Here is a 24,049-nt window from a genome sequence, read left to right as displayed (position 1 = left end):
TGAGCAGATATAGTTATGTATAATTGAAACAACATATGGAATACCCTCAAGCTTTGTCTTAGCTATTCTGAGTCCTATTATTTGTGAAATAAGATATGCAAATTCAGTAAACTTTCAAATAGAAATAAGCAATGGTAAAGCATAAAGCATCTTCTAATGATGTTTTTAGAATCCTAACAAATGTTAGTTTTTAAAATCTAATGTAGAACTGGAATTAAGAATATATTAGTTCCCCAAAGGGTACAGTGTTGCAAGTTCTAAGACCAAATCATTCATGGTACAACAAACCAGTTAGATCTAAGATATCCTGCACTTTGAATGGCCCTTAGGCGTTTTGAAAAAAGTGCAAGAAACTTCAAAAGTAAAAAGAAACTTCTAACTGTTTCGCATTGTTTGTGCTTTCATTGTATAATGGATTGATATACAACATAGATTACTATAACAATTGGCCTGTTCTTATTCCTTAGCTGCCACTGGATATAATATAACAGATCCACAACAACTGTATTAATAACATGATCTTGGGAAATGTCCACCCTTCTATAAAGATTTTGAAACTTGGTCCTTAATTATATTCAAGGCTGGAATGCTGTTTACTCCCTTAATCAGGCCAAAAATGGAATTAGTTGCTTTGATAGCTTTGAAACATTTTACAACACCGAACTTGGAAAAATATGTATCCCTTTGTTTTGGATATCTATATGGGTGCAAATAATCTAAATATTACAGATACTACTAAACATACTATTTTTCTATTTTTAACTGGTTTATAAGAATATTTATTTATATCTAAATATTTACAGTATATATTGCAAAATCTTGTATATTTGCTTTCTTTAAAAAAAACAGCAACATTCTTCTAATACCATAAATTACCTAGGCGATTGCCTGTGTAAAACATGGTTCTCTTTAAATTTAAGTTTATATAATAATGAGAATGGATAGAGTTTGCTAAATACTTGAATTATCTAACCAAAAGTGTCTGAATATCTCCTTATTAACGTTTTAAATATAAATAAATTGAATTTATGGAATTGTAGCAAAAATCTTGAGATTAAAATGATATTCTTAATTTTCATAATATTATTAGTTGCCATAAATTGGATTTGAGAAATCAGAGTTGCATGAACAGAAAATTAACCTGTTGTATTTATAAAATACATCCTGCAAAACCTTGGGATTGCCAAATGCCAAATAATATATCCAGAGATACTTAAAATAAGGACAAAAGCTAATCTATACAAGGATTGCCCTCTGCCAAATAACTGGACTTGCATTTTGAGGAGTAAATTTAAATGCAATTGACAGAGGTTCCTGTGAAGAAGTTTTATCTATCTATGTTTAGAAGTTCCATATATACCTGCTGATATCTCAGAGGTTTTAAAGAATGAACAGAACTTCTCATTCCCAAAGATAATTCTTTATTTTCCCTTTTCTCTCTCTGTTCAGACACTTGTTTCCTCATCAAACACTTATGGCAAACTTTGTTTGGTTTTTTTGACTAGGAGACACTGAGATGTACAATGTGTGTAACAGACATTGTAAGGTAATAGAGAAAGTAATGAAGGGGTTTCAGGCTCCATGCCTTGGGTGTAGGAACCAGATACTGTATTCCAAGTATGAATGATCACAAATAATTCTGCAGGATCCAATTTGGGTCAATCATCAGGATCAGAGATTTAGTCTTCCAAGCTTTTGGCCTTGTGCCGGAGGTTTTCCCTGAGAATGGGAACCAGCATGAGTCCAGAAGCTTGGAAAACTAAGCCTCGGTCCTGGTGACTGACCCATATTGGATCCTGCAACATTATTCTGGGACATATATCTTCGCCTTCATTCAATATATCTATTGCTTTGGTCATTGAATTAGTTGGTGCAATTCTAAGTGCTAATCTTAGCTCTCCATGGTTGCACCTACCAGTCCATCTCTTCCTATAAGGTTCTGTACATTCTTTCCAGAAAGGAATGCTGTATGTTACTGCATTATGTGAAATAAAGGTGATGACAGTCTGGAGATGGATTTGATGACTCCTTGCAGTTTGTAGACTCTGGGTTAATAGACTTTCAAAAGTTTTTGCCTCAACAACTTCAGTTGCTAATTATCATGGTCTGTCTTTGTAATAATTTTTTTAAAATGACATTTAGTTTTCTTTTCAGTTTGTTTGGGCAATGTAAAAATGATGCAATTGTTATTGTAAGTATCTAGAGCCGTGGTGGCGAACCTTTTAGAGACCAAGTGCCCAAACTGCAACCCAAAACCCACTTTATGCATCGCTGGGTGCCAGGTGGGCATGGCCACCAAGTGGGAGTGGCCACCAAGCTGTCAGCTCGCTCATTCGCTCACTGTCTGTTCCGACTCGTGCTTGTTTTCAAGCTGTCTGCAGTAAATGCTGCTTCTGCAGAAAGTTGCTCCTTTTATAGACTCTCACCTATTCCCAGATTGCGCATGCGCGGAGAGGAAGAGGGAGCAACTTGGCCCAGCAATGGCTCGTGTGCCACCAGAGACGGCTCCACATGCCACTTGTGGCACGCGTGCCATAAGTTCGCCACCACGGATCTAGAGTTTTTCATATAGGTGGTATAGATGATAGAATGGGAATTATTTTGTATAAAATCAGCATGCTTTCAAAAATGTTATCAAAACTTAAAACCATAGTCAAATTCTAATTATATTCATTATGCTGAGATTATATGCTAGATAGTTCCTAAATAAACTGTATATTTATTTATGAGACTGTTATATTGCCCCATTTGCATTTGATTCTAACTGGCTCTTTGGAGATTAAGTATGTATTTCTGTATCAATAAATATATATCTAACAAGATTTCAGTTTACTTTTAATGCATGCAATAAAATTATTAGACAGCATTGTTCTTTCTGAGATGTTTTGATAGCATTCTGCGTCATGTTTCCTTGAAAATTGAAGGCAAAGTTCTGGCCTAAGAGAGGAAATAGGCCCAGTTTTCTTAAGGATATGAAAACATATCCTTTTGCTTGATGTACCAGACAAATATTCAAATGTTTGTACTTGTTAAAACATGGCTTGCTGACTGCTTAAGCCTAGTAAAAGTTTTTAAACTGCCTTGTCCATCTATAGGATCCCTTATCAGGATGGGGTTGCATGGGATGGGGGAGATCACATCCCTGCAAACTCTTCTTAAACTTTCAGCAGATCTCGATGACATCCTTTAAACATCCTTCTAGAGATGTTTCAAATTTGGGTGAAGATAGATTTCTTATTGGTTTTATTCAGTAGATTCAGTGGTTTTTTTTTAAAGGGGGGAGATGGAAGAAAGTAGTTGACTAGATAAAATTTCACATCCCTCACCTTCATATGGTAGTTATGATTAGGACTGTTCCCAAAACACATTTATATCACCATAAATCAGATAGGTAGTTTCATGTTTTATTTTTGAGTTATTGTGTAGTTTAATTTATAGAAACTACTCAAATGCCATAGTCTTGCAAATTGTGAAAAAGAATTTGGACAGCATGACTCATGAAGGAAAAAAACACAGTATGAAGGAATATGCTATAATTGCATGAAATGTCATTTTTTGAAGTGTCTTCATATAGTTTGGTATTGTTGATATGATAAATTCCTAATAGTTATCATTTTACAGTAAAAGGCTTTCAGCCCCTCCACTTAGAAATGAGCAACATTAATGTAATGCTGTAAGCAAGCATTAATGTATAATGTAGTAGGGAGAGGAAAAAAATCAAAACATTCAAAGGCATGCAGCTGGGTAATTCAATAACCTCTGTATGTGAAGGCATTTCACACAGTAGGGCCTTAACTCAAAGCTAGTCAGGCTGCCTCCCTCCCCATTCAATTTACATGCATAGTTGGGCCAGTAGGTGTAAAAATAGACAGGCAGAGCCTGAATTGGAAATGGTCACTGAATGCTGGCTATAGTTGTTAAAGTTTCTTTTTAACCTAGGCCAGTAGAGAGAAACCTTTGCCAAAGAAAACTCAGGAGAGCAAATAATATAAGTTACAACTATCATTCTCGATTTTCAAAACTCATCATTTTGGAATATTTTACTCTGCGAGCTCAAACCCACTACAGGAATTAACAGAAGGATATGGGCAATGCACCCATTTGCCAAGCTTGCGGCACAGACAAGGGTGTAAGAGTGCAAGGGAATGTGCAAGATGCAGATAAAATTCCTGACTATTACGGATGCAATAATGGAGTGAATAAAGATCCTGAGGGGTTGGTAAGTCTAAAGAGAATACAGCTGAGAGAACAAGGAACTTGTTATAAAAAGATAATGTGGAAATACTGAGTTAGTGTTACTATTTGGAATCAGTTAATAGCTGCTGAAATACAAGGATGGTTGTGTCTTAAGATGCTGTTGGTTAGGCAATCTGGGATTGAGTAAAGTAGCTCACAGAATATTTTGGTGTGTATATAAAATCTAAGTGTATAAACATCGTAGATACTAGAGCCCTCCTGATAAAATGTAGTTGAAATGTAAGATGGCATTTTACACTTTTTTAAAAAAGGACTAGCACAGTTGGGAATCTAAAAACAATTGCTTTTGACAGAATACAGTATCATATAAATACATTTTCTTGTTTTAGAAAGCTAAAGCAAACTTTGCTTTTATAAGTCAACATTATCAGTGTTTATAGTTACTAGGAGCAAGACAGACTGATGACTTTGTTCTGTACAGTTAACAGATAATGTTATAGATTTTGCTTGGAATTAGGTCTCAGTAAATTAAGTTAGATTTAATGTAAAACATCTTGCTTGGGGCTACAATCTTTGTATCTCTAACAGAGAGAAATATGAATATGAATCTACTCTGAGAATGAATAGCTTTGCATCATGTTATAATAATCATGTTTATTTATTTTTAAACTGAACTAGAATTTAATTGGAATATTTTTATCTGTAGTTAGAAACTTTGCATTAAATTTTCACATGGTATGTTTGCATCTTCATTGTTCAAAATTCACTATTGTTTCTCTCCTGCTTGTTTCTTTGCATATGTTTGTTCTCAAGTATAATTTATCTCAATTAGTAAATCTTAATTTCCTAAGGGATTTTAATATTCAATTTTATCGTAATAAAAATAGCTCAACTATTTATATGAAGGATTTTTGTGGACATATGAAGACAGAGAAAACAAAACACATGATTTTTATAGATTAGTTTTTAAAAAATCCAAACACCATCTGTAACAGATGAGCTTTGAGCTTTCTTTAATCCAAAGGTTAACATGAAGCATGGTTCACTGAATCAATCAGAAATTTCTTATGATGTCTAAGAGAATCAATATTTTTAAAAACATGCATTATTTTATAATTCCTAATAATTTCACAAAAGTGAATGAATATAAACTGTAATTACTAATTTATAGATATGCATTCTTGAATATTAGACTTCTTTTATTTTAAACAAAGCAGGTTATACTGTTATTTTTGTATTATTGTTTTGATAGCATTAGATCTGGAATATGTATACTATACCCAGCCTTACAAAATCATAGGGCTTGGCACAATTCAGAGATTAATTCAACTATATTATATTTAGGGGACATATAATTAACATAAGCTAATATAATGTCTTTTGGAAGGCAAGAATTACATAGTATATAGATGTGTCAGCCTGCCATATGCTCTCTGAACTTGGTTGTTTGCAGACATTTTGTTATCAACTGAGTAACACCTTCAGTTGTGGGAATGGGATTTAATGCTTTTTCATATACTGTATGCTACTGTGCTGCAGAAACAAAGATGTTATTGATGAAAAATACAAGATGAACTGAAGACGCTTGCCTATGCAATTGCATATATAAATGGTTGGACTTTTTACAATTTCTACATAGGAAGTGCATATAGTATTTAAATGCAGAAGATGCTTCAATATCTCAAATGTTTTGTGTATGAGAATGATGGTTGAATAAAAACAATTTTCCTTGCATGGATTGATCCTTGTTCCATTAGAGGCCAGTTTATTATTTAGAATCAAGTTATGAAATCATAGGATTATTCTAATCCTTTAATTTAAATGCAGATGGAAATAGTTGATTTAAAATGAATAAACATCAAAGAACCTTTGGACCAGTTCCTTAGGAACTTCCTCCTATGTTTACAAGCATAAAGCCTCATTATTGACAGTCAGTTTCTACTTTATAAACACATAGAATAGCCATTCTAATATATATATATATATAGTATCTTTCTGTTTTCAAGAACATCCTTTGTAAATTTGACATGAAACAATGCAAATTCAGTTAACTTGAATAGCTTATTTATGTTTGATTTGTATAAAGCACTTCTTGTCAAGAAAGTATCCAAATGACACAATTAGTTTTTGTATAATACTTTCTTTACCATTTAATTCTGATGTAGAATAGAACAAAGCGAACTCTTAGGAAGTTTATTTTAATATTTATCTAAAATCTGCTGCTTTACCATTCTATACACTGGACTTATTCCCACTCTATGAAACAACAGATACTTCTGCAGTATCATATTTTAGACGTATGGAATCATAACATTTTGCTAAATCTTTATATATTAGGAAGGTCAGTGTTTAGTTTTACAATCACTGGGTTTTTTTTTTTTTTTTTAAAAAGCATTAATTGTAGTTTTACTGGAAAAGATCTTGAAATCACATTGACTCTGAAATTCAGCAGAAAAATATGAAGAATAAATAGTGAAAAAATCTGCTTCAATCCTCCCCCCATTGCCTTGTCTTTTTAAAAAACTTTATTATAAATTGTTAAAGTTAGTCACACTCCTCTATAACATATCCTTGCAGTTGCTAAGATATATGGACATAGTTATTTATCTTAGTCACATATTGTTACAGTAGGTAAATGTTAAACTGTAGCAATAATTAGGCACCATCCATATTCAATTTAATTAAAATCTTGATATTCTTCTTCTGAAATATGTCTTTATAATCTCACTTTCATTTTTCCAATGCTGCAGAAAATACCTAATAATTAAAAGGTAGTTTCATGGTTTTCTGATCACTTCATGTTTATTTCTATCCCTTCCTCCAGTTTCCTGCCAAATGCAATCCCCACCACATTTTTTGAATTCTGAACAGCTACTTAGCTGACAGCTGAAAGCTGCCCAGCCAACTTGGCTTCACATCCGTGGTCCCTTCAGGTTTGGTCTTTCAACACAAGTCAACCGGAAAGCCAATTTCAGTGGATGCCATAACTTGCAGTACAAACATGTCATGGTAGCCAGGAGTACCCTAAAGTAGGCCTTTCTTTTGTTTTTCCACCTCAATTTTACTGTATTTACTCTGATACTATTTATTAGTTGCAAAAATGTCATCCAATTTAATGAGATTTGGCAGCATTGATTGAAACATAAAATCACTGTATTTTAAAAGACTAGTAAAAGTAAGCTAAGGTCTTGTTGAAAGTCATTATTGTACTTTTTATCAAGAAAAATATTTTTTCAAGTACCTTTGGCTTGAAAATTAATATAATTTGAACAACATTTTTTTAAAAATATTAAATATGTTATTGGTGATTTTAAATAATGTGATTCTGTAGAGAAGAAAATTAGCATCACTTTTTAAAAATAAAACCTAATTAGCATTTGCAGTTTATTAAGTGACAACAATAAGTCCAAAGTATTACCTTATGGTATCTTTTGACTGAAAGCAATTCATAGTCTTGATTCAGAATATGATTGGCTAAGTATTTTATATTATCATGTTATGCATTCTGTCTACAAGTGAACTGACTATTTGGTAATGTAATATGCATCCTTGAACATACTGACTGAAAACTAATTTGAGTTAGATGCAAGGCTGAATATCCACTGCCAAATCCAAAGGGCACCCTAAGACATTCCAAAGATCCTTCAGGGCTGCCTGACCTCAATGCCAGGCACACACCGAGAGATAAACATGTTAAGGTAGATTAAGGACAGCTTTCCTGTCCAACTATAGACCTCGTTGGTGAATTAATGCCACAAGAAAGGAAGCTAACATAAGCTGTTCAGATGGAATGTTGCACAAAAATACATTATTAGATTATCAGTATTAGAAATATATGGAATATTAGAAATATTCTAATACATTTAATATATTAAAAAGAAAGTATAGAAATGAAAATATTAATAGCCATTATCAAAAGGAATAAATACAGCATATTTTGGTTGTTAGATAACTTAAAGCCAACTCTCTATCTCTGTCTCTCCGTCTGCTTCTGTCTTTCTTTGCCTTTCGGCCTCCACCTCCTTTGTTTTCTGTGTCATCTAACAAAAGTTCTTCAAAAGGAGTAAAAGTATATGTATGTATATGGATTCTTCATTGATTAATCCTGCCTTCTGTAGACCCAATGAGAACTCAGGAAATAGGAAGAAAGACGAATGGAAACTAATCAAGGAGAGAAGCAACCTAGAACTAAGGAGAAACTTCCTGACAGTTAGAACAATTAACCAGTGGAACAACCTGCCTCCAGAAGTGGTGAATGCTCCTACACTGGAAATTTTTAAGAAGACACTGGACAGCCATTTGTCCGAAATAGTATAGGCAGTGATGGTGAACCTTTTAGAGACTGAGTGCCCAACCCCCCTGCCCCCACACCGTCCCCGCCCCACGGGTCACCCACTGCTTCCATGGCCTGCCGCAGATCGCCCAGGTGGCCCAGCAGCACCATTGTGGCCACGCCCTCTGCTCACACCCCACAGCATCATCTGCACATGACGAGGCACGAGAGCAGAGTCTTGTCCCCGCTGCCTGGCTGCCATGTCCTTGGCTGTGCTGTTCCGCATGGGCCGCACCCGGGGCGACTTTCCTCCAGGGAGGCTGCTGGTGAGGAGGGGGATGTGGGGCTGGGGCAGCCCAGGGAGGGCTGAGTGCCGCCTCTGGCATGCGTACCATAGGTTCGCCACCACTGGTATAGGGTTTCCTGCTTGAGCAGGTGGTTGGATTAGATGACCTCCAAGGTCCCTTCCAACTTTATTATTATTATTACTATTATTATTGTATTATTATTATATTATTACTATATTATTATTATTATTACTGTGGCCTTTCTTGCTATGTTTATTTGCCCCTATTTTCAGTTTTAGATGTTGCTACTAAGAGAAGTAGACATGTTGTTATTAGTTGTAATATATACCTAGAATGGAGGCAAGATACTATTATTAGCACTCAATGTTATGACAATCTTTTAGTAGTATTTGGTTAGGTTTTTTTTAATGTAAGTTAACAATTTATTCCGTAAGTAGGGGACATGTGCTAAACAAGAAGTGAATAGAATGAAATACAAAAGTGAAGAAATAATATAGGATAAAACTGAATGAAAATTGCTAGTGATAATGTATGAGTTTTGTATGGAGAATATACTACTTTGTCAAAGAACAGAATTAAAACAAATGATACAAATGTTAGTGTCCAAGAAAATAAAGATGAAATAAAATCATTAATTTTATTAGAATGTTGAAAGCTTAATTTATTCAATTTAGGCAATGATCAACTCCAGTGCACAACTTAAAATAAAACTAAACAAGCTAGAAGATACAATGTAAATAAAATGATTTTAAAAAATAAAGATGGCAAATTTGGCCAACAATACAAACACCTGCAAATATATCCAACAGGGGCCACTCTAATCTGAGAGATATGAGAACACATGGGTTTTTACAGAATGCCATCAGGGTGGGGAGCCTCATGGATCCCAGCAGGTGCCACAAGAGAAAAGCGTGCTTTCTGTCCTCATATATGATACTATTTAATCAAAGGGACCTGGAGCATGCCAACCCTGTCACTCATACTGAGCAGGTACAATGGGAGATAGGTATTCTGTCAAATAAAGAGGACTTACGTCATAAAGAAATTTATAGATAATAACCAGCACCTTGAACTGCACCTAGAAACATACTGGTAATCAGTGCAGCTCAAGAAACAGGGCTGTCATATGGATATACTGAAGCATGCCTATCACTACCTATCCCACTGCATTCTGGACTAGATGAAGCTTTCAAGTGGTTTCAAGAAGCTCCATTTAAAATACATTGCAAAATCAAGCTGTAAGGTGACTAGGGCATGAGTGAGTGTCTGAAGGGCCTTCCAATCCAGAAATGAATGTTACTTTACCTAGCACTTTCATCTGTATGTTGAACAAGAGGGGAGAATGTGAACTCTATAGCACCTCATAAAGGAGGTTCCAAAACTTACTGCAATATAAGGAAGGAGACAAATTATCATAAATTGGTGTAACCAAATCCCAATCCTTGGAGTCAAACCACAGCAATATTGTGGTTCACAGTATCAAAAGCCTCTGAGAGATCAAGGAGCACAAGGATATGTCTTTTGGCTCTGCCATAGGTCATCTACAAATGTGACCAAGGCTGTCTCTGCGTTATATCCTGGCCTGAAACCCAACTAAAATGTGTTTTGATAATCTGCTTCCTCCAGGATTTTTTACAACAGCAATCTAACTATCTTTTTAATAACCTTCCCTTTTTAGGGACGAGGCCATCACTACAACATGAACCCAACTACAAGGCATGTTTCTGACCTCTTTAAAGGAACCTGGTTCAAACAAACAAGAGAAGGGGGGGGGGCAAACTAACACTGCAGAAAATTCCTCAAGAGACTAGAACCTATTCCAGATCACAACCAAAGAGCAAGGCCTAGTCAGTTTAGCCAGACATACCAATCAGAATCTAACCTGGCATGGGATTGAATGACTTTATTCACTTTTAGGTAGAATAACCTTCTTAGTAGCCCTGAAGAAGATCCTGTGGCCTCTCTTGGCCACTAAAAACTATAAGAGAAATATTAGCATTTTTCTACCTTAATCATCATGAGGTAATCTCTGGTAGGGCTGTTACTAGTGTTCTGTCAGATTCATTTTGAGTCTTCCTTCAATAGCATTTTATGTGTCTTTTCTGGCATCTCTTAGAAAATCTTGGTAAAATAAGACCTAGGAAGTAGAATATACCTGGAAAAGTGTTTATCAGAATTCTGATTCAAAGTGTAGAAAGATAACAATATGTAAAGTTTGGGAAGTATAGTTATGATAAAGTGAATATTTTTGAATTATGGAACGTTCTCATAGCATGAATGCTGAATGTGATAAGAACTGTATGTGATTAAAGGAAATATGTATGAAAATAATTGAAATGCTAAGTGAATGGTTCAGTGATGATCAGGGAATAAAACTGGGCTGTGTGATTATTCTTGATTGTTTAATGCCTTTGCTGATAGTGAAATCACATGTACATATGACGATTATACTGTGTGTTGACCAAGAACTCAATTGATTCATAGCTAATGTCAGATTTTGTGTGTCATCAAAAAGTATGAATCTAAAAACTACAATACCAAAGGCTGAGGAATTTACATTTGATAAAAAAATGAAGGAAATGATGTTAAATTACACAGAAATTGTAAAAAAAATTAAGGAAGTAGACGTATATGATGTTAACTTTTTCTTTTCCTTCCTGGATACTTGATAGGTGAAGATACAATTTTTTTTTAATTTTGTTTTTTTAATCATACAAAAAAGATATTTATGAAACATATCAAAACTAGTTTTTTTAATTAATGATTTAAGCTTGCCTACATAAAATAACTTTTTCCATTTTGTTGCTAAAAAACCTGATCGTAAACAAAAATGAGCATATATCTGTAACCCAAGGTTGTACATGTGGAATATTTCTAACTTTACCACTTTGAATACTGATCTTTTGCTGCCCATCCCTCATCCCCAACCCCCCTTCCCCACGGTTAATATTTCCATAATTCTTTCCATAATACTTTTGGTCTGTGATTCTAAAAATTCTTTTACACTTTTCACCTGTATTGCTCTTTATAGCATATTAGCAAACTTATGGGTCTCAAATCAAAATGGAGAAATAGACCACATAATAAAGTACCATGTGAGCAAAATTCCTTTGTTTTATGATCTAATTAAATTAAAGATTAGTTGTTTTTTTTTAAAAAAATCTGGAATATCCAGAGAGCTTTACAAACAATATTTTTGTTGAATTAATCTTCTCTTGTATTTTAAGGCACATAGTTAATAATCTTTTAAACCATTAGGAATTCATTATTAGTATAAATATTCTAATTCTATATGCTAGATATTTAGAAAATAATTGTTGTTGTTAATTGCGAAGTCGTGTCCGACCTATCGCGACCCCATGGACAACGTTCCTCCAGGTCTCCCTGTCCTCTACCATCTTCTGGAGTCCATTTAAGTTCACGCCTACTGCTTCAGTGACTCCATCCAGCCACCTCATTCTCTATCGTCCCTTTTTCTATTGCCCTCAATCTTTCCCAGCTTTAGGCTCTTCTCCAGTGAGGCCTTCCTTCTCATTAGGTGGCCAAAGTATTTGAGTTTCAACTTCAGGATCTGGCCTTCTAAAGAGCAGTTGGGGTTGATCTCTTCTAGGACTGACCAGTTTGAACGCCTTGCAGTCCAAGGGACTAGCAGGAGTCTTCTCCAGTGCCATAGTTCAAAGGCCTCAATTCTTTGTCGCTCAGCCTTTCTTATGGTCCAACTTTCACATCCATACATTGCAACTGGGAAAACCATGGCCTTGACTATACGTATTTTTGTTACCAGGGTGATTTTTCTGCTTTTTAGTATGCTGTCTAGATTTGCCATAGCTTTCCTCCCCAGGAGCAAGCGTCTTTTAATTTCTTGGCTGCAGTCCCCATCTGAGGTGATCTTGGAGCCCAGGAAAATAAAATCTGTCACTACCTCCATTTCTTCCCCATCTATTTGCCAGGAATTGAGAGGGCCAGATGCCATGATTTTGGTTTTCTTAATGTTGAGTTTCAAGCCAACTTTTGCACCCTCCTTCTTAACCTTCATCAAGAGGCTCTTTAGTTCCTCTTCACTTTCTGCCATTAGTGTGGTATCATCTGCATATGTTAGGTTGTTGATATTTCTCCCGACAATCTTAATTCCAACTTTTGATTTATCTAGCCCTGCCTTTCTCATGATATGCTCTGCATATAAGTTAAATAGGCAGGGTGGCAGTATACACCTTGACGGATTCCTTTCCCAATTTTGAACCAATCAGTGCTTCCGTGACCAGTTCTCACTGTTGCTTCTTGACCCGCATATAGGTTTCTCAAGAGACAAGTAAGATGGTCTGGTACTCCCATCTCTTTAAGAACTTGTCACAATTTGTTGTAATCCACACAATCAAAGGCTTTAGCATAGTCAGTGAAGCAGAAGTAGATGTTTTTCTGGAACTCCCTCGCTTTCTCCATGATCCAGCAGAGGTTGGCAATTTGATCTCTAGTTTTTCTACCTCTTCGAAATCCTGCCTGTACTTCTGGTAGTTCTCGATCCACATACTGCTGGAGTCTAGCTTGTAGGATTTTAAGTATAACTTTACTAGTATGTGAAATGAGTGCAATGGTGCGATAGTTTGAACATTCTTTGGCATTGCCTTTCTTTGGAATTGGAATGTAAACTGACCTTTTCCAATCCTGTGGCCACTGTTGAGTTTTCCAAATTTGCTGGCAAATTGAGTGTAGCACTTTTACTGCATCATCTTTAAGATTTTGAATAGCTCAGCTGGAATACTGTCACCTCACTAGTTTTCTTGTTGCTCAGATTTCCTAAGGCCCATTTCACTTCACATTCTAGGATGTCTGGCTCGAGGTCAGTGACCACCCCATTGTGGTTATCTGGGAGGTTAAACTCATTCTTATATAGTTCTTTTGTGTAATTTTGCCACCTCTTCTTAATCTCTTCTGCTTCTGTTAGGTCCCTGCCATTTTGGTCCTTTATCATGCCCATCTTTGCATGAAATGTTCCCTTCATATCTCCAATTTTCTTGAAGAGATCTCTGGTCCTCCCTATTCTGTTGTTTTCTTCTATTTTTTGCACTGTTCATTTAAGAAGGTATTCTTATCTCTTCCAGCTATACTCTGAAATTCTGCATTCAATTGGGTGTATTTTTCTCTTTCTCCTTTGTCTTTCGCTTCCCTTCTTTCCTCAGCTATTTGCAAAGCTTCCTCAGACAGCCATTTTGCTTTCTTGCATTTCTTTTTCTTTGGGATGGTTTTAGTTGCTTCCTCTTCTACAATGTTGCGAACCTCCGTCCATAGTTCTTCAGGCACTCTGTCTATCAGATCTAATTCCTTAAATCTATTTGTCACCTCTACTGTATATTCATCAGGAATATGATTTAGTTCATACCTGAATGGCCTAGTGCTTTTTCCTACTTTCTTCAATGTAAGCCTAAATTTTGTAACAAGAAGCTCATGATCTGAGCCACAGTCATCTCCTGGTCTTGTTTTTACTGACTGTATAGAGCTTCTCCATCTTTGACTGCAGAGGACATAGTCAATCTGATTTCTGTGTTGACCGTCTGATGATGTCCATGTATAGAGCCGTCTCTTGGGTTGTTGGAAAAGAGAGTTTGTTATGACCATCGTATTGTCTTGAGAAAATTCTATCAGCCTGTGCCCTGCTTCATTTTGTACTCCAAGGCCAAACTTGCCTGTTATTCCGGTTATCTTTTGGCTTCCTACTTTTGCATTCCAATCCCCCATGATGATAAGGACATCATTTTTTGGTGTTAATTCTATAAGGTGCTGTAAGCTTCATATAACCGATCAATTTCCTCCTCTTCAGCACCAGTGGTTGGGGCATAGATTTGGACTACTGTGATATTGAATGGTTTCCCTTGGATTTGAGCTGAGATCATTCTGTCATTTTGGGGATTGTATCCCAGTATTGCTTCCTATTCTTTTATTGACTATGAAGGCTATTCCATTTCTTCTGAGGGATTCTTGCCCACAGTAGTATACCTGATGGTCATCTGAGTTAAATTCACCCATTCCTGTCCATTTTAGTTCACTGATTCCTGATGTTGATGTTCAGTCTTGTCATCTCTTGTTTGACTACATCTAGCTTGCCTTGATTCATGGATCTTACATTCCAGGTTCCTATGGAGAAAAGATCTTTACAGCATCGGACTTTCCTTTCATCACCAGATATATCCACAGCGGAGCGTCCTTTCGGCTTTGGCCCAGTCGCTTCGTTCTTCCTGGCGCTACTAGTGCTAGCCCTCTGCTCTTCCACAGTAGCATATTGGACACCTTCCGACCTGAGGGGCTCATCTTCCAGCGTCATATCTTTTTGCCTTTTAGACTGTCCATGGGGTTTTCATGGCAAAGATATTGGAGTGGTTTGCAATTTCCTTCTCCAGTGGATCACATTTTGTCAGAACTCTCTGCTATGACCTGTCCGTCTTGGGTGGCCTTGCATGGCGTAGCTCATAACTTCGTTGAGTTATGCAAGCCCCTTTGCGATGACAAGGCAGTAATCCATAAAGGGGAGGAAATAATTAAATTGGTTTATATTTTACCGTAGAAATAAATAATAATAGTGTTGGTCTTATATATATGCTCAAGACATCCTTGTTTTTTTTTCCTAATTTTTCTTAATTTTTCACATGAAGCATAAGTAATAATACAGCTATATGAGTATCTTTTGAAGGAATCCCAAATAGCTAATACATTTGCAAGTCTATAATAGAATGTTCCTCAAATTTTTATTGCTCTTGTATAATTAAAACAAGTAATTTCTTATTTATCAAGTCTTCTCTTTATTTACTGGCAATAGTTTTAACAATAGTCTTCCTGTGTGGCTACATATATATTATGCATTTTGTGGCTTGATTTTGGGTTTAGTTGTGGTATAAAGAAAGTGAACAAGAATTAAACAATTCATAATTAAGGTTGACAAGCAATTCCCTAATGCCCTGTTGCCCTGCAGAATGTGGAGTTGGCCAAAGTGCTGGATAAGATTGCTTCTGCAAGATCTTTGCACAGTTTTCAACTTTAAGGATTTCCTTGATTACAAAGAACTCAAGAAAATTAAAAGACTGAAAAAGATGCCTATAGCAATAGTGGTAAAAACAATCACAATGCGACTGAACACTAATGTGAGTTTATGTTGAAATCTACACAGCGGTGATAAAGCTGGTGAAACAGCAATTCTTCTTTGCATTTACAGCTATTTCTAGGGAAAGATAAGATGAAACAGTTCCAGGCATGCAGCATAAACACGTTGGCTACTTTGCAACTAAAAACATTTGTGATGTGATCTATGTTACTTTCTACTTGTAAAACTTGAGAAAGTCAATAGGGTCCCCTATAGTCCTAACATGTGCATTGGATCCATGCCCCTCACATTGTCAAGCAGCTAAATGGGGCAAAAATGATTAGATCTGAGAGATTATTGATGCTTCCTTTAGGAATAGTGGTGCTGCATATTTTAGAAAAGCCACTTGCAAGTATTATAAATAAAAAAAAAAGTTCATGTAATTTTTCCAGAGGGTTAACTGAATCAATAAGAATTGGGTAAAACATCAGTAGCATAACAAAAAACTTTCCTACAGTAATATATTTCTGTTCCTTATGTTCAGAACATTCAATAATATAATTATTCTGCTTTAACTTTTCACAGTCGGACAGCAATGCAAGCTTCCTTCGAGCTGCCAGAGCTGGCAATCTGGACAAAGTAGTGGAATATCTAAAAGGAGGAATAGACATCAATACAAGCAATCAGGTAAGTAAGTAGCCACACGTGGGCTTATGTTTTATAAACTCCAGATTGTACTGTAATATTAAAGAATAAATGGGAACCTCCTCCTCCAGTATTTTTTAATTGCTAAAGAAGACAACCAAAGGACTGCATAATGATAAATAAAAAACAGACTTCAACTTTCATAGGAAGTTACAGTATACCTATCATACATTTAATGGTCTCTGTATATGTTTCAATAAAGTAGTATCACAGTAATTGATCAACAATTGTTGATTGCAGTAGTTGGGAGAGCCTATTGACAAATGGACTAACTATGGGGTTAACAGTGATCAAATGACATCTTAGTATATACTTGTTCTCCTCTAATTATATGCTGGCATACTAAATGAATGGACTCCATCTTTATTTCTTTCCTATGCTAGTTTGATATCCTGTTTTTTAAAGAATGTTTTATCTCAAAATGGAGATACACAGAAATTGTATGAAGATGTTTATGACATTAAAGGAAATGTAATCCATGCTCCCAACTTTGGAAGATATAAACCAGCCAGTTGTACAAATAAGCACATGTGATAAAGGCATTTAAATTCAACTTATCTATGTGGTAAATTATTTACCATATCTCATGAAACTGTTAAACTTATTCTCTGTTATCTTATTACTATACAGTTGTTAGACATACCGTAAATATTTAAAAGAAAAGCAAAGAACAAATGGGCATATATTCTACAAATCAGTAATATGAAGTCAGAATAGAAATATTTTGGGGCAGCAATATTTTATTAATTAGTTCATAGTTGTTAAGTGAGATAGCACAGTATATAATCTTTGGCTTTCTACTACTCAAATCTTCTCCCAGATCTTCCTCCACAATGGACCTGGTGTTTAGTTATCCCACATGTGGAAATGTGTGATTTCTTTACTATTTTTATGGAATATCAGGTAGTAAGTATTCTGTTAGGAAAGCTTGAAGTATGCTAGATAGAATAAATTTGAGAAGCTGATGTTCCTCTCTGGCAATCAGAATAGTTACACAGGTTTTTCATTATAAAGCATGATGTATGTGACATTAATAAAACAGCAGCATTTTAGAAGCATGTTCCACTTTTCTCATAAAGTTTGTATGTGTGCTTTGAAATATTTTTTAAAGAGGAGAATATAAATAAGGAATTAGATTATTTTAAACTTTCATTCTCTTCTTCAGGCTGTGGAGAAATCCACCTAAACAGGATTTTGATTCATGTGAATAAGGGGCAGGTTTGTTGATGTATAGATATGTGTGGAAGCCTCAGTTTTTCAATAGACAATAAAATCCTTAACTGTGAATCATACTCCTAAGAAAGCTCTAACTTGTAGTTAGATATACTCACCATATATGAAGGCTGCTAGTTTATTGCTAATTATTGCTAACTCAGTGGGTTAAAATCAGAATTTGGTTCCATCAATAGAATAACCTCCTGAGTAGAGTTCTGCTCAGATTACTTCTTCAGTGGAAGGATCTTTTTCTTCTTCTGCTGACCCTCTAGTTCTGACCCTATTGTTGCTAATGGAATAACTGTACAGGAGAACAAGGAGAATATTTTGACCAGTTAAATATCTACCAGCTCAGAAAACATCTACTGAATGTGTTCTTCCATTTGGAAGAGTATCTAAAGCCAAAAGATATATGCTACAATGGAAGGGCACTTTGAGATTTATTGAGAGCACAATAATGAAACAGACAAGTTATTTTTGACATGGTTTTTCCTTTAATTGTCCTAAATTACATAATCTCTTTCCTTTTGGATAAATATGGCAAGTGTTTGTCATAAAAATTACATTTTAAAAACAGCGAGGAAAATTAAATGCTTAAATGCACTGTTATTTCTCTCTCTCCTTTCCTCTCTATGTCCCTGTATGTCATTAAAAGATAAAGAATGTTAGTAATATTACATAACCATTAAAATGTCAATAAAAGCAGATGATCTGATAATTTTATAAACAAAGAAGTTTATAATTTTCTGAATTTAAATTGTTATTAGCTACCATAGATGAATTGTAACCCTTCCAAATCCCCTTAGATACAGAAGAAATAAACAATTTTATTTACACATATTACTCTGATAGTAGTGGAACATGGTAAAATAAATGCTACTTAGTCATGTTTAATTTAATTCCTGTCCCATTTTTATATGACCTCTTTTAATTATAAATCTGGTTCTTGCTTGCATAAAGAAATGCAGAACTGATGTTTTTAACAGACAATTTTAGTGATAGACAAAACTACTATTTAACTAAGGCCTGCTTTTCTATTTTCCTTTCATAAATATCTCTTTCCTGTAGGTTTACAGCAGTATTTTCTTAAAATTAAATAGAATACTTTAGTGTAAAGTTAAAAAAACACTGAATCTTCTGTTTTCTGATCCCTAGAAAAACCTCTGGATAATGAAAAATCAACATGAGTTTTTCCATCAGTGTCTTTTCTTTTTTCCTACTTTGATCCATTTAAGCAGTTAAGCAGTATTTGGTTTCTAGCCAGTCTCTCTTCTAAATAGATTTGATTGTGCTCAACTGACCTTTTGCAAATTCCACTGATTATTACAACCAAAACATATATTTCATATTGTGTTAATTTACTTAATGCACCATACCTTTTCCTATATGTATAACTTTCACATACATGTCTCAACATAATGAGTATCTTTTTTTGTATCTTGTCAATATGTTTGATGCATGGTGCTCTGTGTCATATTAAATACTAATAAATGCATTAGAAAGCTTGTGATCTATATAGCAAATCTAAACAGAGTTCTAAAATGAAAGGAGAAGATGTGATTCTGAAAAACCCAGAAAATAATTTTATTTCAAAGGGACTTTCTCCTTTGGTAGATGGTGGGCAATCAATGAGTTAATTTCTATGTTTACATGGATGCTATCTATATTTATATTGTTTTTATGGTTGAATTCTTCAGAATCTTGTAAAATTGTAAAAGATAGAAAAATAATAAATTAAACAAACATACCTAAATTATTGATATTATTTGACTGTTTTCTTTATTGCATTGGACAGTACCTGCTCCATGCTGATTTTATAGTTTTCCTACCCTGGGAATTATTGTTGTCATCTTGCTAGCTCTGTGACTTACACTGAAGTTGAGAAACAGTATGCATAATATGACATTTTCCAAAATGTCAATTTAACCTCCATATTAATAATATAATTTATTTGTACACAGAATGGACTTAATGCCTTACACTTGGCTGCCAAAGAAGGCCATGTGGGTTTGGTTCAGGAATTGCTGGAAAGAGGATCTGCAGTTGATTCTGCAACGAAGGTAATTATTCATTGTCCAGGTGCTTAGAAGAATATCATTAACACAAAAGAGTGAATGGTAAAATGTATTGGTAAATGTTTTAATTATTTAAAGTTTATTTAGGCAATATTTCTAAACTATGGCTTTTGTATATTTCCCATATAATTTCTACAGTAGTGGCCAAAACTGTGGAAACCTTTTGGAAAAAGTGTACAGTAGAAATGCCACTTTTGGTTAAGTTTCCATCAATTTTTCTTCTTACTTCTTTATAACTGTAGCCTTGTTCACTTAATAATACTATTTTACATCTCTTTCTGGGCAACCAGTCAACTTTTTGCACCATTACTTTAATTTTATTACATTTTACAAGCTCACTAAATGAAAGAACACAAAAAAAACCCAATCAACTTGATAGCGATCACATAACACACTGACAAGTGTCCTCCTCTCAGCTTCAGTACATGACATCAATAACTGAATCCTACTGTGATCTGATTGACTCATTGCCAAAACAATGAGCCAATTGTTGACACCTGATTGGCTGTCTAAAAACTTATGATCATTGGCTGCAATCAGATGAATGAAAGCTACCTGATATCAACCTAACAAGTTGTGCTTCATTTTTATGATTATTTGGCTATAACTTTTCATAGAATACAGTATAGATAATTGAACAATCTTTGTTCCATTACATTCTTGATTAAATTATCTTTCCATTGATATATAATTTTATGGTACTACTCCAAAAAAGTGGTGTTATTAGCCATCAAACTTCAAAAATACACTTTTCCCAAAAGGTTTCCATAATTTTGGCCACTACTGTACATGTTGCTTTTTCCTCCTAATCCTGAATGAAATGTCATCTGCACATGAGTCACAATTTTAGTTCTGTAAAACTTTGCAAGACTTATTGCAAATAATGTTTGTTTTGGATTTGCTAAAATCAGGATTTAATATTTAACTAAAATAGGCAGGACAAAGTATAAACTTATTTGTTTCCACAATCCCTGCTCCTTCTTATGCACAGCTGGTAGAATTTTTAATTTCTATTATTTTTGAAAGAAACCAAGAACTGGTCAAAATGAACTCTATTCAATTGCTAAATAAACCAACAGCAAATTTTGAATTAGTTTCATAATTTCTTTCATTATGGATTAGAACCATCATTTTCTTTCAACAGACATGCTAGGTTGCTCAATTCTTCTGATTTATTAGGAATTGGTATGCATAACTACATTTCAATGTTCATGTTGCTGACAGAATTTCATAATTAGAAATTTTCTTATTTAAGAAAATTATTTCCAAATTGTGGTGCTTGCTAATAAAAATGCCTATCAACAGTACTGATTTTATTTTTTAAAAAAAGAATAAATATATTACTTTTCTAGAAATGTGTCTAGATAATCTTAATTTAAATCAGATTATAAGGGAAATGGAAGATATTGAACATTTTATAATAGAGAAATGTCAATATTTAATTCATATTTTATTAATATTACAGAGATTGTACTTATGTTGCTCTGAATTATAGGTACAATTTAAATTAATGTGTGCATTTTTATTCCGTGCAAAGCAGAAGGGAAATACTGCGCTACATATTGCTTCCCTGGCAGGACAGGCTGAAGTGGTCAAAGTTCTAGTTAAAGAAGGAGCTAATATTAATGCACAGTCTCAGGTAAGTTGACATATATGTGCAACTTTCTGTTGCACTTTAAATAAAAATGGTCTCAAGGTTAATTGGTGACATATACAGTGAAGTACACACTTTATTCAGTATCATGATTGATGTTAACAATTTCCAGCAGATGCAGCTGAATTAACTATTTTATAAATGATACATATTGTCATCAATAATATCAAATAATCATTGTCCAGATTATTTAAGCCATCCTTTATGATCTGGTATTCACACATCCTTCTGCAAAAGCAGTCACCATTTTGCAACATACCAAGCATAACATAGCCAATTTTTTTTCCTAAATTTTAGATGTAGCTTAAAAATAATTTAGTAGCACAATAACATCTTTAAACATTCCTAAAAATGTTAGAAATTAGTTCATACACAGCCATATGTCTAATGAACAAGGAACTACCAATAGAAGTGATCAAAGAATATGCTTCTAATTTATTGCCTTTCTATCCTAGGAAGGACTAGTCCATGCTTAATCACTATAATCTTTGCAAATGTAAAAAACAAACTTAAAATACAGCATTGTTATGTTTTTATTTTCTCTAAAAGTCTAAAGTTTAACTATAATAATAAGCAGTGATTATCCACAAGCCCTAACTACAAGGTAGCATCTGGGATAATGCTTTCCTACTCACCCACCCCTTATATTCAGGAAATGCCTTGGTATCTGAGACAATAATCTTTGATCTATTTTTGTAATTGCTGACTCACACCAGCAAAACAGAAGAGGCCGCCTGTTCTGGAGGGAGGGAAAGAACAGAAAGGAGCTGACAAATCTTTAAATAAGGTGGCATCTACAATCAGATGAAAATTCTTAATCTGTGCACTGAAGTTCATCATACAAAAGGCCCTTAAGGTATATAAGGTATAAAGCATGTATTTCCTTCAAAATATATGAAGGCATTTTTACATGCATCAGTATTTTTACAGCTTTAATGTGCAATGATCATGTTCCCATGTCAAAGTAATCTCAAGTAATCTCACATGGTTGGCATTTACTTGGGAAATTGGCAAACTCATTTGCATGCAGTACATTTATAAACAAACATATGTACACACTAATTTCATGCCTGCAAAATATTAGTATGGATAGTCTAAAACAGGTGTCTCCAACTCTTGGGCTGCAGCCCACTACTGGGCCACAGCCTGTTTGGAACTGGGCCGCACAAGTGGCAGAAAAGTGTGACCTTGTGCGCAGCTCCACTTACATGAGCTGGGGCACTCAGGCGTGAAGCTCCATTTGTGCAAGTGACAGGCAGTGGCACATGAAACTCCAAAACTCTGCCACTCACATGGAACCATTCCCTCCCCCCCCCCCGGTCCACCAAGACAGAAAGATTGGGCACCCTGGTCTAAAGAACATCAAACTCTAAGGACTGAGCCCTCCCCTCTTGTCTTATGGTTAATAAGCTGTTTCAAAATGTTGGAATAGCTGGAAAGTTAATCAAGGAATGTTCATTTTTAAAAGCTGAATCAGAGTTCTTACAACAAAAAACTGCAATCACTTTATGATTAGATTCTGCTTAGCCTACTTAGAGGTGGGCTAAACATTGCACCCAATGTTTATAGATGGCTTCTTTTGTATCATCCTTGGAATTTTATCCAAAATTCACTAGTGCAATTTGCCAAATATTATCTGAGCTTGCTCTTAAATTAAAATTAAGTAGCTTGGGGACTATAACATTGTGGCAGTAACTATAACTGATACTCTTCATACAAGGGCAGCTTTTGGCCCTCAAAATGTTGACCATAGTGCCAGTTTGGTGTAATGGTTAAAGCGACATAAAAGAAAGCAGAAACCATGAGTTCTCGTTTTGTCTTAGGCATGAAGCTTAAGGCCCTGGGCTAGTCACTCTCGTCCCTAGGAAGGAAATGGTGGCTAAGCACTTCCAAACAAACCTTCCCAACAAACATTCAGGGATTCTCCAGGCAGTCACCAGGAGTCAACACTGACTTAAAGGTTCAAAAACAAATGAACAAAACTTCACATTAGGTAGAATCTATCTGAACAGTTGAACATTTGTAAGATATACTTACATAAAATCTGATAGCTAGATTTTGGTCAAGCATTATATTAAGCAATTCCCAGTGCTATTTGGTTGCTAAATCCCTAAATCATTCATTGCTGGAATTACTTGAATGGCGTTTTCCATATTTGTGAAATGCTGTTTATTGTTCGTCATGTTCTACCATTGATGGAAACTAGCTTAGCAGGTATTCAAGACTGGGATCTCTCATCTTAGAAACTTTGTTACTGTTGTAAATTAGACTTTTAAGGGCTGTGTTATATTTTGTCCCATTTTAATTTTAATGGGGTTTTCAGATGTTTTATTGTTTTACAATGTTTCTTGGTTTTATGAACAGATTTTTAAAAATTGTACATTGTCTAGACAATGAGGTTTAAACAGTGAGATTTAGAAATAATTATATTTTTAATGAGTTATCTGCTTCTGAGCTTAAACTGACATAGTATATTTAGTATGGGATGTACACTGTGTACAGATACATGTATCTATAAACAATGTATATGATAAAATACACAAATATACATTT

General features: G+C 34.8%; 1 protein-coding gene across 50 annotated transcripts in view; it reads left to right on the top strand.

Annotated features, from left to right (window-relative positions):
- The window catches only part of ANK2 (ankyrin 2), a 199,522-nt gene that overhangs the window by 50,407 nt on the left and 125,066 nt on the right, over positions 1-24,049 (top strand). For 9 of the 50 annotated variants that reach the window (XM_039338311.1, XM_039338279.1, XM_039338297.1 and 6 more), the window contains exons 2-4: positions 16,433-16,534; positions 19,729-19,827; positions 21,383-21,481. In XM_039338311.1, coding sequence (XP_039194245.1) covers positions 16,433-16,534; positions 19,729-19,827; positions 21,383-21,481 — 300 coding nt within the window. Of the gene's footprint in view, positions 1-3,837; positions 4,220-16,432; positions 16,535-19,728; positions 19,828-21,379; positions 21,482-24,049 lie in introns of those variants that run through there. The other 41 variants (XM_039338269.1, XM_039338263.1, XM_039338266.1 and 38 more) reach the window with 19 other exon arrangements.

The sequence above is a fragment of the Crotalus tigris genome, unplaced genomic scaffold (assembly GCF_016545835.1).
Source record: "Crotalus tigris isolate CLP2741 ecotype Arizona unplaced genomic scaffold, ASM1654583v1 scf7180000017695.2238764, whole genome shotgun sequence".
NCBI classification, from domain to species: Eukaryota; Metazoa; Chordata; class Lepidosauria; order Squamata; family Viperidae; genus Crotalus; species Crotalus tigris.
The sequence above is the reverse complement of the archived record's forward strand: the minus strand, read 5'-3'. Positions and strand labels throughout refer to the sequence as shown.